Raw genomic sequence first — 18334 nt, forward strand, 5'->3', positions numbered from 1 at the left:
GCTCCGTATTTTGGTTTCAAAAGAGCCGAATGGAAGGTTAGAAAGTACATCTCGCTAGAGTGGGTTATAAAATGGCAGAATGACTGTGAAAGAAGCACCCGCGCTGTTGGGAAACATAAAATTACAGAAAGTTACAGCATAAAAAGAGGCCATTCGGCCTCGATGAGCTGATGTGCTGCGTTTAAAGACCAGTTGTGATTGACCCATCAGGAGTGATATCTTTGTCAGTGCAAACAGTAGGGACCAAAATTCGTCCTTCCCCCAACCATATTTTGCCTCGCGCCACCATCTCTGTGGTCAGTGCTTTGCACCCAGCCCTTCTCTTGTCCTCCTTTCATTCATTCATTCACTCCGCCTTTATCTCTGTTCCCGACCTGTTCCAAGTGTGATATTTCCAGCTCGGAGGCAAAACTTCAACTGTCACCCCAAAGATTCTGATGGAGCTGCGAAATGTTTTCAATCAAAAAGTACTTAATACCCATTTTAACAAGATCAAAAATCTGAATTCCCTGACCAGGAATCGAACCCAGGCAGCGGCAATAAGAGCACTGAATTCTGACTGCATGACCACCAGGGAAGCGGTGAAGCTTTTATCAGTTTGGTTTATCGACGCTGCTTTTAAGAATTTTCCATTTTAAATGGAACGAATTCTTCAGTCAATGACAACAACAGTTGCTGTGAGCTGGGACATGGAATTGACAGTGAGGTGAAATAGCCCCACAAGCTGCTCATGTGTAACTGTCAATTTCCAAAACCCACCAACATCATTACTGCGGCTCCTGTGAAACTGTCAAGAGAACACACGGCAGACATTCATCACTGAAAGCAACTGACACATCAAATCCTAAACACTTTCATGTTGCATCTTTTTCTGCTTCTGTCCCTGCCTCGCCTCCAGCACCCTCTGCCCGTCTAGCTCCCAGGTCAATTAGCTGCTCGATGCAGACACAGTCAGTTCATGAAACCAAGCTTCCCCTAGAAAGCAGGGTCAGGGAATGTGGGACCCAAGGATTTTAGAAAGAATGAGTTTGCAAATGACATAGTAAAGATAATCTGGGATCTCATCTTCCTGATTCTCCCAAATACCGATTACAGGAATGTGCACAGTGCTGATTATCCACAGTCGCAGATTCCTTCCAGTATTGTGCACATTGTTAACCTTTGAATCCACTCGCAAGAGGGATTATAAAATGTCAGAATGACTGTGCAAGAAGTAGCCGTGGTGTTGGGAAACATAAGATTATAGAAAGTTATAGCAAAGAAAGAGGCCATTCGGTCCTGTGTGCTGCTCAAAGAACTCTGAAGAAGAGTCACGCTGAATCGAAACATTAATTCTGTTTCTTTCTCCAGAGATGCTGCCAGACATACTGAATTTTTCCAGCATTTTCTGTTTTTATTTCAGATTTCCCGCATTCACAGTATTTTGCTTTTATCTCTGGATTTTTAGCCCATTGACAATGCCACTACGCCACCTCCTGAATGCTGACATATGAACAAGAAAATACGGGTGTGGTTGGGTGGGTTTTCTCCTATTTAGAATGATAAATCCTCAGGCGGCAGGGTTCGAACCCATGTGTTCATTTTAAACAACAAATGTAAATTATTGAACATTCACTCACAATTAAATAAACAAGCTTGGATGATGCTCTTACCAGGTTTCAAACCACTGCTCTGCCACATGTGAAATGACCGTGACCCCCCACTTCCCTGCACAAACCCTGCGCTGTAAAGATCCCAATGGAGATGTCTGGAATGTTAAACGGTGACGTCATGCAGCAGCACTTTGGGTCTTTGTTTTGAAGAAATGGAATTCGGCTGTTCTCATTAGGAATGCTGGAGACAGACTGATCAACAATGTCATCATCAAATGGCACAGCGCAGTAAGAGGCCCTAAGATGGAAGCAAAACATTGTAGATGCTGGAAATCTGAAGTAAAAACAAAAAGTGCTGGGAAAAACTCATCAGGTCTGGCAACATTTGTGGGGAGAGAAGCTGAGTTAATGTTTCAAGTCCGTAAGTCTCTTCTTCAGAGTCAGGCCGACTCGAAACATTAACTCTGCTTCTCTCTCCACAGATGTTGCCAGACCTGCTGAGTTTTTCCAGCATTTTCTGTTTTTACTTTAACAAAAAGCCCTTCACCCCATCGTATCTGTGCCAGCTATTTTCAAAGAGCTAACCAATTCGCCTCAAATTCCTTCTGTCTTTACTTAAACCTGAGTTTTCCCCCTTTCAATCATTGTCCATTTCTCGCTTGAAGAAGGAGTTTCTGCAGAATCCATGCGCAGTTTGCCTTCGTTAACAAAGTTTCCCTGACCCATTGACATGAAGAGTTGGACTAGGATTCCTCAAACAGTTTTCGATACAAACATTATTTATTTATGCAATTGATTTCATATCGAATTACAAAAGAACTTTATCCTGATCAAGCCGGTCATCATTATTTCTGAGCTGCTGTCTACAATCTAATTCCATTTTCTCTACAAACGGGAGAGCTGGATTCAGGTTCCAGTCTCTGGAGGAGTGGGTCCGAATCCCACCGCTCCCAAATTTTCAGCTGCTTCCCACTTTCGGGGACATTAGGAACTCTCTTTGGGTGAGCAAGAGACAAGTCCAGTTTAATACGGGGAGTGAGGTGGGTTGTGGTCCTTTATCTTGACAGGGTGAACGGAGAGAGACAATGTAAATAGAAATTGCTGTGGGAGAAAGGCGGCAGTGTGGAATTGGTTTAGTTGCTCTTCCTGAGAGCCAGCACAGATACGACGGGCCGAAAGACTTACTTTATAGCCGCCTCTGGTTTAATATGAAGATGTTTTACCCAAGGAAGTGCTGTTAGTCGTGGACGAGAGTTGAGGACGATGTTTCTGACATCCATCGGGGTTTCCCCAACGTTGGTTTACTGACTGCGGTTCTCGTTGTTCCTGGTTTTAACCAGGTGCCAACAGGATTAGTTATCGATTAAATAGAATCAAACATAACTCCCGCGCTTTCTTATTTCCATTCATCTGCAAGGATTTGCGAAATCTGCAGACGGAAATGGAACAAAACTTAGCCGGTTTGGTGACATCCTTTCTTTCTGGGTGTTTGTCTCTCCTTAGGCCTCTCTCACTCTCGGTGTACATGTCAGTGAGTGTTCCGCTGTGTGTGTCAGTATGCTTCGGTTCCTCATTTTCACCATCCACACTTTATTCACCTTAGTTTTGTGGCTTCATATTAAAATCGTAGAGAGAAAATAAAAACAGGCTTAAAAGGTTCAAGAGAAATTTTGTTTCTGCATTTTTGGGTGGAGACTATTCAGCTACTAAGTGTCTGCACGCTACAAAGAGGAGGGTGATTGAAATCTTCACTGAGCAACATTTAAACAGCCAGACATCGAGTCCTTGTGGTCGAGTGGTTAAGTCAATGGACACATCGAGAGAATGAATGTGTAAATGCAAAAAGTCCAAACTGATATCCCTCGGATATTAGGAACTGTATTTCTTCTCGAAGCTGTTCCACGTGTGACATTTGCAGCTCTGATGTGAAACTTCAACTCTCACTCCACTGATTCGGGCGGAGCTGTTGTGTGTTTCGGTTTTCAATCAATAAGTAAATCAGTCCACTTTTAACAGTTTGTACCAGATCAATAAACCTTCACAGCCTGGCCGGGAATCGAATCCACAGTGAAAGGGCCGAATCCTCACCTCTAAATTAAGAGGAAAGCTATCTATAACTTTGCAACATGCTTTATCAACGCCGCATTTGTCCTTTTTCAGATACTTTCACCAGAGATAAGTTTCTGCTACAGAATTTTATCATAAATGACATCTTCGGGCAATGACAGCCACTGTTTTTAATGGGTGAGCTGCAGCGAAGGGTTGGCACCAATAAAGTGTGGTTCAACTGGTCTGGTTCCAAACCCTGTGCTGGAATTAAAGAAAAATTTTGAGTTTGCTCAGTGCTTTGACTTCAAAAGCGAGGATGTAAGAAAGTACGTTCCCATAGAATGTAACAAAATGTCGGAATCACTGGGAAATGATGCTGGAAGACATAAAATTATAGACAGTTACAGCAAAGAAAGAGGCCATTCGGCCTGGTGTGCTGCTTTCAAAGAGCAGTTGCGATTGATTGGTCAGGAGCGATATTTGTGTCAGTGTAAACAGTCGGCAGTAAAATCATTACCACATTACCACGGCAAACATTCATCAGTGAAATCAACTCACACACATCAAATTCTGCCGTTTTCATGTCGCATCTTTTAATTATCTGTTCTCCATCTCAGACATTTCCTGGTCTATCAAATATCATCCATGCAGAACTTTGCTCTGTTCCTCGTTCCACGAGGAGACTTACTGTGAGTGGGATATAGCCAGTGGCTCCATGGCTCAGTGGTTAGAGCACTGGTCTTGTAAACCAGTGGTCGTGAGTTCAATTCTCACTGGGGCCTATAGCTGAAATTTGGTGGCAAGGTAACCTTAGAGGACAGCACTTCTAAAAATATATCGAAAGGTCATGTGAGTGGGCAGCAAGATGGCAGGTGGCATATAATGTCAGAAGGTGCGAATATGTTCACTTTGTTGTAAACATTGGAACAGCAGAATGCTTTTAAAATGTGAGAAAGTGAATGTGGTGATTTTCAAAGAGACCTTGGTGTCCTTGTACAAGCAATGTAGAAAGTTAGCATGCAGGGTCAGCAAGAAATTAGGAAGCTCAATGGCCTTTATTACAAGGGGATTGGAGAGCAAGAATTAAGAAATCTTTAAAGAAGGGTTTTGGTGAGACGGCATCGAGAATCCCGTGTGCTGTTTTCATCTCCACATTGATAATAGGATATACTGTCTATGGAGACAGTAAAGAGAAGGTTCACTAAATTGGTCTCTGGGATGAAGTGATTGTCCTATGATGAGAGGCTGAATAAATTGTGCTTCTATTCTCTGGAGTTTAGAAGAATGAAAGGCAATCTCATTGAAACCTGTAAAATTCTGAGGGGGCTTGATAGGGTGGACACAGAGATTGTTTCCACTGGTCAGGGAGTCTAAAACACTGGGGCACAGTCTCAGGGTAAAGGGCCGATAGTTTGGGGCTGAGATGAGGGGAAATTACTTCACACAAAGGGTTGTGAATCTTTGAATTCTCTACCCAGAGGGTTGTGGATGCTCCATCATTGAATACATTTAAGGCTGGGATGGACAGGTTTTTGCTCTCTTGGGGAACTAACGGATATGGGGAATGGGCAGGATAATGGAGTTGAAGCCCAAGGTCAGCCATGATTGAATTGAATGATGCAGAAGGTTCGATGGGCCATGTGGTCTACTCCTGCTCATATTTCTTGTGCTCATGTGTATGATAAAGACAATAATTCATGTTATAATAAAAACAGAAAGTGCTGGAAGTTCTCAGCAGGTCTGACAGCAAATATGAAGGGAGAAACAGAGTGAAGGTTTCATGTTTAACATGACTCTTTTCCAAACCATAAATTGGGTCCTAGTTACGACATTTTGCACAACACTGAGACAGGGAATGGAACCCAGTCGGTGAAAGCATCGAATCTGAACCATTAGGGTGTTTTTATAGCATACCTTTGAACGAAATTAGCTTCCAACTGAAGGTTTAATGGGTTAAGACCACCGAGGGTCAAGTAGACTCCCTCTCTTCCTGCTTCTACTTATATTACCTACATAGTTCTGCTTTGTGTCCTTTGGCTGCAAGGAAATCTTTCCCAAAGTTTCCCAGTTCTACTGTTAATCAGTTAGTTCCCACACAAATAGATTTATGAATATTCATTTCAAATAAAGCGAGAAAATGGGGGAAACATGTGCATAACATCCATCCTATTAGAAAGATTGGGTTCAAAGCAACGAATAGAAATTGATTCTCTGATTGCATATACCGAACTGGAACACACCATCACACCGAGTGAATCCACTGTCTGTTCAAATGTTGCTCAGTGAAAATTTTAATCTTCCTCCGCTGTGTAGCGTATGGACACTGAATCAATAAGCAGCCTCCACTTAAATAAACACAGAAAGCGTCAATCTCCTCTTGCAACTTTTATAGCTGTTGTTATTCTCTGTACCATTTACCATGAAGATATATAATACAAGTGAATAAAGTTTTGCGATGTTAAAAATGTGTTCATCTCTCGGGGAACTGAACCACATTGACACACACACATGAACACACACAGACAGAAGCACCGAGAGTCACAGCGGGCTAGGTTTTGTCTCTGAGGAGAGGCAAACTCTCAGAAAGCAAGGATGTCACCAATTTAACTCAGCTTTGTTCCATTTCTGACTGCAAATTCTGTGAATGCTTATGGATAAACAGGAAAGACGGAACACAGAAGTGAAACAGGAAAAACAGACGGGAGCGTTTGGAAGGTTCTGACTCCATTTAGCCAATAATTAACCCTGGAGTTTCCAAAAGGACAGAACGCTGAGCAGTGCAACCGGCAGGACGCGAATGTGCGGGGGCAGATCCCAGTGGAGTTCTAATCCATCGCCTTAATCACTCAGCCATGGCTAGAGACCTTACACTGGTGTAAATCTTGTTCATGTAAAACCATGGAATGGTTACAGCAGAGTCTGAGAGTATTCAGCCCCACCTATTCCCACTCACCCTACAATTCCTACAGCCTCCCTTGTTCTTCCTACCAAGACGAACCACGTCATGTGTCAAATGCCCCGATCCTATTCTAAGGGATTTGATGAAACGTCTGAAAAGATGAACCAACTGAAACTTTGGCAGTGATGAGATTCAAATCCACGACTCGATCGAGGCTGCAGTCTCAATTCAAAGTCTTGCAAACACTCAAACACACTACTGCTGGCAATGTGATAGTAACTATTGCCTTGAGTGGTATTGGTGCTGAGTAAGAACTTAAGTAGCAGCAGAAATAGACCATTTTGTCGCTCGAGCCCCTCACAGTTCTATAAAATCAGAGCCAAGGTAACAATCTTGAGGCCATTCAGACCGTGACAGAGGAACATCGACCATTCAGCTTTTTGATGCTGCTCCGCCATTCAATAAGATCATGGCTGACACGACAGAAACCCCGCACAGCGAGTTAGCCAGAGGGACTTGTATAGAATTTCAAACTGTGTCCTCATGCTGCAGTTCTGGATTATGCTTTGCAGAAATAGGATTGGGCTGGGATATTTAGGAACAGCGTAGAGATATTGATCGAGCAATAGAATCTCTCATTGGGACCCATCGTGCCCTCGCCAGGTTTTTACAAAGAGCTGCCCATTTAGTCTCAATATCTTTCTCTATCTTCATAACCCAGCAGCTTTTCCATTTCAAATATTTGTCCAATTCCCTTTTGAAAACTCGGAGTTAAGGAAAACAATGTTGAAAAAGGCGCAGGAGCTCCGGCAGTGTCTTTGTACAGTGCGTGAAAATTAACAAAGTTTACCTGCCCCATTGTCGGCATTTTATTTTATTCAAAATATATTGCAGTTCATATAATATCATTAAAATTTATTGAGATCCCATTGACCAATCTGCCACCAAGGAATCATGTCTGACCCCAGTGATCTGTGAAAAATGTAACCAGATCAAATGCAGCCACTAGCGGGCGCTCCAGTGGCGCAATCGGTTAGCGCGCGGTACTTATAGAGCAGTGCGATCAGTGGGCTATGCCGAGGTTGTGAGTTCGAGCCTCACCAGGAGCGGAAGTTTTATTGGAGCTAATATATGTGGAACTACATTTGGATCCTAGATTCCTGAATTAATGGCACGGTTTTCAGCCGGCAGCATTGCAATAACAGGGCATATGCGCACCCTGTACGGGTTTATTAAATTCTGTTACACAGAGGTGTTGTACAGGAAGATGAACAATGAATCATTTACCAGCTCCCGCATGCTTGTAACTTGTAATATTTGACAAAAAACGTTAAGAAAATCATGTTTAAAGTGTTGCATTTCCACCACTGATCACACAAGATAACACCCGGCTGGAGGTGGTTAGTTAAAACTGCTCCCCAGTTTCCACGGTGACAGACAGTCTGCTCCTTGATGCAGTTCCTGATACACGCACGGGGAAAGCAGATATCACCTGACTCATGAAACGCGCATAACATCAAGCTGACCTTTGGCACCAAGCTGATGGTGTATTAGGCCTGTGTCCTCAGTACCTTGTTGTCTGGCTGTGAAACATGGACGACTTACAGCTATCAAGAAAAGAAGCTCCGCAATTTCCATCTGCACTGTGTGCGGTGGTTATTGGGAATCTCCTGGCGGGACACAATCAGGAAGCGGCAGTCCTCTCAAAGACAGAGCTCCCAAGTCTGTTAGGCTCCTCAAACAGAGGGAGGTTGGATGGCTCGGGCCCGTTTACAGGATGGAAGGTGGTCACATAGCTAAGGGCCAGGCGGCAAGTGAGACGTCCAAAGCTCTGCTTGTATGACACTCACAAGCGTGACATGGAGGCCCTAATTAGCGATTATCAGACATGAATTTCACTCGATGACTACAGGGGAAGATGGCGGCACTTCCTGTGAGCTGTTGTGCATCACCATGATGCCCATTTGCTACAGCGGCTTGGCAACAGGCGCCAAGACTAGAAACAACAACCCATAACATTGCTTTTAGCTTCATGTGAGGCACTTGTGATGGAAACTGCCCCTCAAGGATTGACCTCCTCAGCCATCAGAAACTGTGCAGCATATGGAGACAACCCATCTGAAATAGATTTGTTTGATGTGTGTCCGTCATCTTTCATGAATGGAAGGATGACGAAGATCATTGTGAAATTCATTTGCAAAAAATATGACGTGTTTCACACACAAACACACACATACACACACACGAACACAGCCAGACACACAGAGATACATTTGCACACACACACATACACACACATAAACACATACACAAGCACGCATCAATACATATAGATAGTCAAACACGCACGCGCAGACACAGACACACACACACATGCACACACAAACACAGACGTACACAGGTGCACACAGACATACAGGCACACATGCACAAATACACACACACAAACACACGCACATACACAGACACACACATATAAACGCACGCTCACACACAGAAACACAGAAAGACACATAAAGAAACACACACAAGAGCACAAACACACGGACACAAACGCACACATGCAAAAACACACACACACATGCACACACAGAGACACACACGCACACACCACACACACTGACACACAGTGACACACACACACACATACACTCTCTCTCTCACACACATACACACTCTCTCACACACACACACACACATACACCCACAGAAACAGACACACACACACACACATACATACATACACACACACACAAACACAGACGCTGAAACAAACACACACACAAACGCACACAGACGCACATGCACATTCACACACATACACATATAATTACATTTACAGACACACACTGATACATATAGGCAGACATACATGCACACACAGATACATACAGTCAAAAAAACAGACACAGATACACAGACGCACACATACAAAAATGCACACACGCACAAAGACACACACGCAGACACATGCACATACACATAACCACACACACGAACACGCACACACACGCCAATATGCCATCTTGCTCTAACGCCGGAAAAACCGCATTTCAAATTAATATTCCCATCTTGACGACCTGGGTGGCTCTGTAGCACTGAGGAAAATGTCACCCAGTATCTTTCAGGTGGTATCATGAGCCAATAGACACTGGCATCCTGTTTCTTGAGGTGTAATCGTTGCAATGGTTGCATTAAGGGGCCACCTATCATTCAATTTCTAATGGAAACTTCTATCGTTATTATTAGTGGAAACCTTGCGCCTGTCAGTTTTCAATAGGAACTTTTATCTTTTATTGCTGAAGTTGACGCTGCTGCTGTTAGTTGCTTCAATGAGGGCTCTTCATGTTTTATAATACAAAGCAATTATTTTCCATTTTGCTGATACAAAGACTTACATCTTTGAATGTATCATCAGGACCTGTCCCTCTTCTCCCCAAACTAGCCCATATCACATTTGTATATTAAATCCAGGGACAGTTAGTGTCCTCGCTGCACAAACCCATACCTCTGTTTGTGTTACAGCAGGTCCTGCCTCTCCAATCACCGAAGTAGCCCATATCTATGTTAATAACGTACCAGCCCCAGTTACTGGTATGACTGTACTGGTCCATATTTCTATCTATATTACATCAAATCCTGTCTCTATTATTAATTCACTAGCCCATATCTCTATTTATATTACACGAGATCAATGTCTCTGTTAATACTTAACAAGTAATGTCTCTATTATGACTGCACTAGCTGATATCTCAGTTACTGTTACAGTAGAGCCCGCCTCTGTTATTGCTGCACTAGCCCATATGTCTCTTTATATTGCACCAGGTCGTTTATCCTTTTATGCTACACCAGACCCTGAGTCATTTCAGATAAGATTCCATAGATTATACAAATTAACTAGACAGACAAACCAATCCAAAAATGATTACAACGGTCGGGGTGGAAATTTTAAAGCTCACAGTTAAAAACCGTAGAAAGAGAACAACGAGAGTTTCAATCCTTTCCAACAATTGGAATAATAAATCGGATAATTTCAGGTGTGTGAATATCATGTCAGGTAAACGTACAGGATCATTTTTTCCGTCGCTTGCGTACATCATCAGACATTTGAGGTAAATATCAGGAGTTTCTGTGAGATGCGGCAGTGATCATTTTCCATTAAGATGCTCGTCATTCTCGATATGATTCTAATCCCTGAGTTCCTCAGGATTGTGTCCGAGGCCCAAGCATCTTCCGCTGCTTCATCAATGTCCTTCCCTCCATCATCAGGTCAGAAGAGGGATTGTTCATCGATGATTACACAATGTTCAGCACCAGTCATGATTCCACACATTCTGAAACAGACCATGTCCAAAAGCAGCAAGACTTGGACAACATACAGGCTTGGGCTGATAAGTATCAAGCTACATTCGCGCCACACAAATGCCCGGTAATGATCATTTCCAACAAGAGAAAATTGAACCACTTCCCCTTGACATTTAAAGAGGAATTAGTATCACTGAATCCCCGACTATCAACGTTGTGGGCGTTACCATTGAGCAGAAACTGAACTGCACCAGCAATGTAAATACTGTGACGACAAGAGCAGATCAGAGGCTGAGAATGCTGTGGAGAGTAATTCACCTCTTGAACCCCCAAACTCGCCCAGCACCTACAAGACTCAAGTCAGGAGTGTGATGGAATACTCTCCACTCGCTTGGCTGAGCGCGGCGTCAGTAACACACTAGAAGCTCGACACCATCCAGCACAAAGTAGCCCACTTGTTGACACCTCACCTACCACCTTCATCATTCACTCCCTCCACCAATGATGCCCAGTGGCATCAGTGTGTTCCATCTACAAGATGCACTGCAGGAACTCATCAAAACTCCTTCGACAGCACGTTCCAAGCCCATGACCACTACTAGTTAAAAGGGCAAGGACAGCAGAAAGATGGAAGCACCACCACCTGGGAGTTCCCATCCAAGTCACTCACCATCCTGACTTATAAATGTATCGCCGTTCCTCCACTGTCACTGGGTCAAAATCCTGGAGCTCCCTTCCTAACAGCACTGTGGGTGTACCTACACCACATGGACTGCAGCGGTTCAAGAAGGCAGCTCACCACCAACTTCTCAAGGGCAATTAGGGATGGGCATAAAAATGTTGGACTAACCAACGACGCCCACGTCCCGTGAAATAATAAATAATATTTTTCCAAATGATCTTTGGGAACAGAAAAGTCGATTCTTGGAAGTGAAATGGTCAGTCTTACATCACTTTATAAACAATGGAAAACAACCGAATAGTTATCAATAAATAGTGGCAATATTAAACTATTTGCAATTAAAATGCAGGAACTGTTTGGGATTTAACACATTCCCTGAGGGTGGAGATGGGCTGAAGGTTATCATTCAGGTTAATGTCGGGGATTATTCTTTATTAAGTTCATTTTTGCAAAAAAGCGTTATTAGAAAACCGGAGATTTAAATGAATGGGCAATTTCTCAGAGACAGAGAGAGAGAGAGTGAGAGAGCAATAAGTTTCAGTGAGTTAGACGCTGTCTCAGGTGGAGAGATGACAGACGTTCAATGAATGTGGCGACAAACGTGCCCGTCTTACCAAAGAAATGGTTGGCATGACATGAATTTTTAACAAGACCACACAACAGAATATACTATCAATAAATATTTGCGTTATTAGACGATCTGTAGTTTAAGAGAAAATAAACAAAGCTGAAACATTCTGCTGAAGGTAAATCTTTGTGGAATGATGCAGCATGATTTTTTTTCACACACACACACAGAACAGGCGATGTCTCATATGTAATTCTGTTGGCTGTAATGAAAATGAATATCAGGAGCTCTGCGGAACAAACAGTCAAACAAACAAAACCTCTAGTTTTAGGCCAAAGTCAGAGGCCCATTTGTAACTAAACGTCCACCTTAAAGAGACATAGAATAGTGTAGTAACAACAGAGACAGAGCCTGGCGTGGTAATTACTGAGACAGGGCCTAGTGCAATTTAAGCAGGGAAATTACTAGTGCAGTAATAATAGAGAAAGCATCTAATCTTACTTAAGCAAAGACGTGACCTAGTGCACGAATAACAGGGATGGGGACGAGTGCTATATTAACATAGACAGGGTCTACTGCTGCAATATGGGAGACGGGGCTAGTACAGTAGTTACTGATACAGGGCCTGGATCAACATCAAGTGAAATAGGGCAGTTATTACAGGCACAATGCATAGAGTAATTGTTTCCCAGAGTGTCTAAGGCCGTAATAACGGAGATTGCCTCCAGTGTAAGAGAGACAGACATGATCTCGTGGAGTAAAAACAGAGACAGGGAGAGTTGAATAGAAGCAGAGACAGAGGTAGAAAGACAAAGCCTCTGCAAAGACAGGATCCATTTTAATTGAAAAGACGGACAAGTCGAACGTGATACAGGCTAATATAGAGTCTAGTGTAAATTGTTCTGAAATGGTCTAGCGGAATATAAGTGCAGACATTATTCAGTGTGTTATAAGCAGTGCCGTGATCTAGTGGAACATAAGTGAGGCAGTGCCGAGTGCAGTAATAATTGAGACAGGACCTCGTGTAATACGAACCTGCCTAGTGTAGTAATAACACAGACCGGATCCATTATAAGTAAACTGATACAGGGTCTAGTGGAGCTTCACATAATTCAGGTCTCTTTGTAATATAAACTGACGCAGTGTCTGGTGATTTAAATACCGCCAAAGACACGAGATTAATACAAACAGAGACATGGACAAGTACAGAAATGAGAATAATGGCTTAGGACAATAACAACAGAAACAGGAAATTGTGTGAGATGAATGGTGTTTTGGTGCAGCATTACCTGAGACAGGGCCTAGTTTCATAGACACGTGGCAGGTTCTACTGGAGTAATTGCTGAGACAGGGTCTTGTGAAATGCAACTAAAAACATGTTCTAGTTTTCTATAACCAGAGACAAGCTCTAGTGCAGTGCCAACTGGGGCATGGCTTAATGTAACTTTAGCCAAAACCTGCTTCAGTGCAGTCATGACTGAGATAGTGCCAAGTGTATTGTGGCCCTAGTTCTGTACATAAACAACTGTGACTGAGCCAATTACAGGCACAATTGAGAGATGACCTTCTCTAATATGACCAGAGTCGTATCCTAGTGTAATAGAAACAGCGTCTAATTTAATATGAAACTCTTTCGAGTTATCAACAGTCACAGATTGCAACTCTTTTCGAGTACAATCACAGTTCTTGGTTTCCGGGAGTGGGACATGAACCCACAACCTTCTGATTCAAAGGCGAGGGTGCTATGAACTGAGCCACAACTGACACCTCTAATTTAATTTGAACAGAGACAGTGCCAAATGCAGTAATAATTCAGACACCGCCTGCTTCATGTGATGTGAGCAATCACGATTTCACTGCCAACCACTGGTCAAACTTCGCTATTGCAGGTGTTGTGAAAATGTCGATTACATTTACTGTTTCTGAGATCACTGGTTAAAATCAGAAATAATGGAAAACTTAGTCGGCAGGATTCGAAGCTGTGCGGGGTAACACCCAATGGATTTCAAATCCATCGCCTTAACCACTCGGCCACGACTAAAGACTTTGGCGGAAGGCCTGTATTATTTATATGAAATCATACAATAGTTACAGCAGAGAAAGAGGGTCTTCTGCCCGCTTTGTCACTGTCACAACCCGACCTTTTCCCCGGAACCCTGCAATTTATATTGTCCCTCCTCGTTCTCCCTCCCAAACTGGGAATGAAAGCGTGAGAATGAAAGAGGAAGAGAAGTGACGGGATTTGTAGATCCCAGGGGAAAGAGACTCCAGGAACAGTTCATTGTGACAGTTCACATAGCAACAAGAAAACAACATTCCCTGAGGAGGGCCAAGAGTGGGAGTGTGTTTAGTTCAAACACAGAAGACTTGTTCAGTCAATAACAGCATCGAGTGTGTTAGACATGAACATGAAGTGAACAGCGAGGTGAAATAGTGCTACAAGCTGCGGATGTACAGCTCCCAATTTCCAAAACCCACCAACCTCATCAATGCAGCTCCTCTGAACATTTCGAGGCAAATATTGATCCTTTATAAGGTGCCGTTCCCAGAACTATACACAGTCCTCCAGGTGTGATCTAACCAGGGCTTTGCATAGCTGTAGCAAACCTTTCCCTCTTTACTATAACAGCCTCTGTTACAGGGTATACAGCAAGGGGAATTAGATTGTATAGATCGAATAAGAAAAATATGGAGATGCTTCATCAGAATAAAATTCCTTTTCAAATTCCATTTGAAATGAACTTGATTGTTTCGAAACCTGTATAAGAATCCCCAGCCCACATCTCTGTGTCATCGGGTCAGGGAAACTTTGTTAATTTTCACACACTGAGCATGGACACGGCAGAAGCTCCTGCATCTCTTTCAGTTTTGTTTTTCTTAACTCAGAGTTTTCAAAAGGGAATTGGACAATGACTTGGAAGGAAGAAAAAAATCAGAGTTATGGAGAAAGGAAAGGAAATTGAGTCTAATTGAAAGAAAATTGTAAAAAGCTGATAATGATATGATGATTGAATGGTCTCCTCAAGCGGTCTGCCGTTTTATGATGACATTACCAGGTTAATTTGACGACAGCATTTCTAAATCTGCCACCCGAATCTTATTTCTGTAAAACAAGGACCCAAAGTGCTGCTGCAGGACCTCACAGTTTAACATGAGGTGCAGGTGCCTCTGGCTTTGTTAGGTATTGTTCTGTAGTGAACTGGTTATCACATGTGCACGAAATCACCAAGCCTCCTTAGACACCACCTTCCAAAACCATAACCATTACTATCTGGAAAGACAAGGGCAGCAAATAGATGGGAACACTGCCACCTGGAATTTCCCCTCCAAGTCACTCACCATTCTGACTTGGAAATATGTCGCTGTTTCTTCACTGTCGCTGGTTCAATATCCTGGAATTCCCTTCCTAAAAGCACTTTGGGTGTACCTACACCACATGGACAGTTGCATTTCAAGAAGGAAGCTCAGCACCACCTTCTCAAGGGCAACTAGGGATAGGCAATAAATGCTGGCCCAGCCAGCGAACCCCACATCCCGAGAATAAATTGCAAACTGTCTGCAGAATTAATCATTGGCTAAATAAAATTAAAACCAACCAAACACCCCCTTCCTTCTTACTTCCGTTCATCTCCATTCAGGATCATAATTCTTCTTATCCGTGTTACTAAACGTTATTTCAGTTGCAAGCATTCATAAATTTGCAGTCTGAAAAGGAACGATAATTGGTCAAGTTGGTGACATCCTTGCTTTCTGGGTCTTTGTCTCTCCTTCGGCCTCTGTTACTCTCGGTGCATATGTCTGTGTGTGTCAATGTGGTTCAGTCCCCTGAGGAGTTGAATACATTTTTACCATCACAAACTTTATTCGCATTGGCTAATCCATATTACCTGTGCCTTTTATTGTAATTTCAGGCCTCTTTCATTAGAGAAACGTTTCTCCCCAAAATGACACGTTTATATAAAACACAATCAACATCCATTGTCACACAGCCACGGGTTGTTATTGGGTTCTTAAGCGACAATGAGAAAAAAATCCAACTCTCCTGTGCCCAACGAGTCCCAACAGTAATGATATTTTTATCTGAATATTAATTTCAAATATAATTTATAATCTGACCAACCATGCACCTCCAAATAACACATTCGAAATCTATGAAGCTATTGGATTCAAATAACCCCATTACTTATTCTCTCTTCTTCAGCTCCACAGTGAGTGAGACAGGGAAAAGCAGAAAAGCAGCAACATTCTGGCCCCGCACTCTCCAATCACCCGCTGCCAGCAGAAAGATACAGTCGCTTTGCTGAGTGTTTATTTTGTGAAATGGTGAAGAGCGAATATAAGAAGCTTGTAAGATAATGCGTTCAGTTAATATCCAACAACAAACAGGAACAAGGCAGCTTTTCTCTCACTTAAAAGGGCAAGTTTTTATAATACTACAGCATACTACAACAACTTACATTTAGAAAGCGCCTTTAACCTGTTGAAACGTCACAAGGCGACGCCCATGGTCATTATATAACAAAGTGTGACGCTGAGCCTCATAATCGGTCAGCTGACTAAAAGCTCTGTCAAAGGGGGAGGCTTTAAGAACTTTCTTAAAGGAGGAAAGTATCGATTTCATGTTCCAGCCAACAGCAATGGTTGTTCTCATTGGCTGAAGAAGCCACTTGTGTTCAACCTGAACAGACCATTGAGCCGGAGAAAGTTGACTGGTGAAAGAGATCGGGAAAGAAAAAATTCCAAAAGTAGCCTCCATGAGCCGAATTTCCAAACTGGTTAGCAGCTTCCTGATGGCCGACTGGTTCGGGTTCAGCACTTTCACTGCATCACCCCGGGTTTGATTCCCTGTCAGGGAATTGAGATTTTCTGCTCTTGGGCGAACTGCTAAAGCCAACATTATTGTCTTCCTGGCTGAAAACAACACAGCACAGTTCTGTCACATTCAGGGCAATGAGAGTTGAAGTTTCACATCAGAACTGAAATGTCTCACGTGCAACAAGTCGAGAATAAATCCAGAGTCGGAGTGAGGAAGTGAAAATAAAAGAGAAGGGCTGTGATAGGTAACAAAGCACTGACTGTAGAGCTGGTGATGCGAGGCAAAATATTATTCCTGTATTACCCATGTTACCTTCAATTCTAATTTCCTTATTTATCCCATTCCCAACATTCCCACTACAGTTTGGTGGTATATAAACAACTCCCACTAATGTTTGATGCCTCTTACTATTTATTAGCTCCACCCAAACTTATTCTTCAATCTAAGATCCTCTCCCACTAATGTGCGGATCTGGTCCCTTATTAACAGCACTAACCCACCTCCTTTTCCTTTTTGCCCATCCTTCTTAAATGACGATTGCTCTTGAATATTCAGATCAACCAATCACACTGCTCTGTCAAAGCAGAACACATGGCCGATTGGCCAATTTCTTTGCTGTAACTTTCTGCCATTTTGTGTTTCCCAACACCCCAGTTGTATCTCTCTAAATTTTACTGCCATTTTCTAACTCAATCCATCGAGATGTAATCCCTGCCCTTCTATCCGACGCTTTGAATTCAAGACAATGAGCAAATTCAGTGGGTTTTCTTGTCATTTCTATCACTGAATTTGACACCTGACTCGTTCAACGGCAATTAAGTAGTCTCAACCGTTCACCCCTTCAAAATGAACCTGTTTTGTTGCTTCTTGCAGTGCATCTGCTAAACAACATAAGCTCATCCCAGCTCCGCTTTCTTCATAGTGAAATCCAGTGTGAAAATATGAACAATTTCAAAGCTTAACAACGTGCACAAGACTGGAAGGAGAATGTGGCTGTGGATAATTCACACTGTGCATATTCCTGTTATCAGCATCTCGGACAATCAGGAAAATGAGATCCTGTAAACCCTTCCCTTCTCAAATTCTCGTGTCTTCCTTCCCTGTCCCTGCTTCCCAGGGAAATATTGAGTTCATGGACTTACTGTGTCTGCATCAAGCAACTAATTGACTTGGGAGCTTGGGAGGTGAGGCAGGGACAGAAGCAGAAACAGATGTGACATGACAGTGTTTGGAATTTGATGTGTTTCAGTTACTTTCAGTGATGAATTTCTGCCCTGTGTTCCCTTGTCAGTTTCACAGGAGCCGCAGTGATGAGGTTGGTGGGTTTTGGAAATTGAAAGTTGCACATGAGCAGCTTGAACAGCAGGTCGAACAAGTGCCAGTTCAGATTGAATGTTTGGGTTTGTGTGTGGTGTTTCATTTT

At 42.8% G+C, this 18334-nt stretch overlaps 1 protein-coding gene and 3 non-coding genes across 4 annotated transcripts in view; 2 read left to right on the top strand and 2 right to left on the bottom strand.

The window, feature by feature from the left end:
• LOC144673366 (uncharacterized) overlaps positions 1-18334 on the bottom strand; it is a gene marked incomplete at its 3' end in the record, with an annotated part of 120207 nt that overhangs the window by 27235 nt on the left and 74638 nt on the right. Inside the window, 1 exon segment of the mRNA XM_078535251.1 lies at positions 16480-16497. Within this exon segment, the coding sequence (XP_078391377.1) occupies positions 16480-16497 (18 nt within the window).
• On the top strand, positions 4351-4423 carry trnat-ugu (transfer RNA threonine (anticodon UGU)). Its single transcript has one exon. It is a non-coding gene; the product is annotated as a tRNA-Thr (tRNA).
• Positions 7555-7649, top strand: trnai-uau (transfer RNA isoleucine (anticodon UAU)). The gene is made up of 2 exons: positions 7555-7592; positions 7614-7649. It is a non-coding gene; the product is annotated as a tRNA-Ile (tRNA).
• Positions 14054-14136, bottom strand: trnas-uga (transfer RNA serine (anticodon UGA)). The gene has a single exon. It is a non-coding gene; the product is annotated as a tRNA-Ser (tRNA).

The sequence above is a fragment of the Cetorhinus maximus genome, unplaced genomic scaffold (genome assembly GCF_964194155.1).
Source record: "Cetorhinus maximus unplaced genomic scaffold, sCetMax3.hap1.1 HAP1_SCAFFOLD_353, whole genome shotgun sequence".
NCBI lineage: Eukaryota > Metazoa > Chordata > Chondrichthyes > Lamniformes > Cetorhinidae > Cetorhinus > Cetorhinus maximus.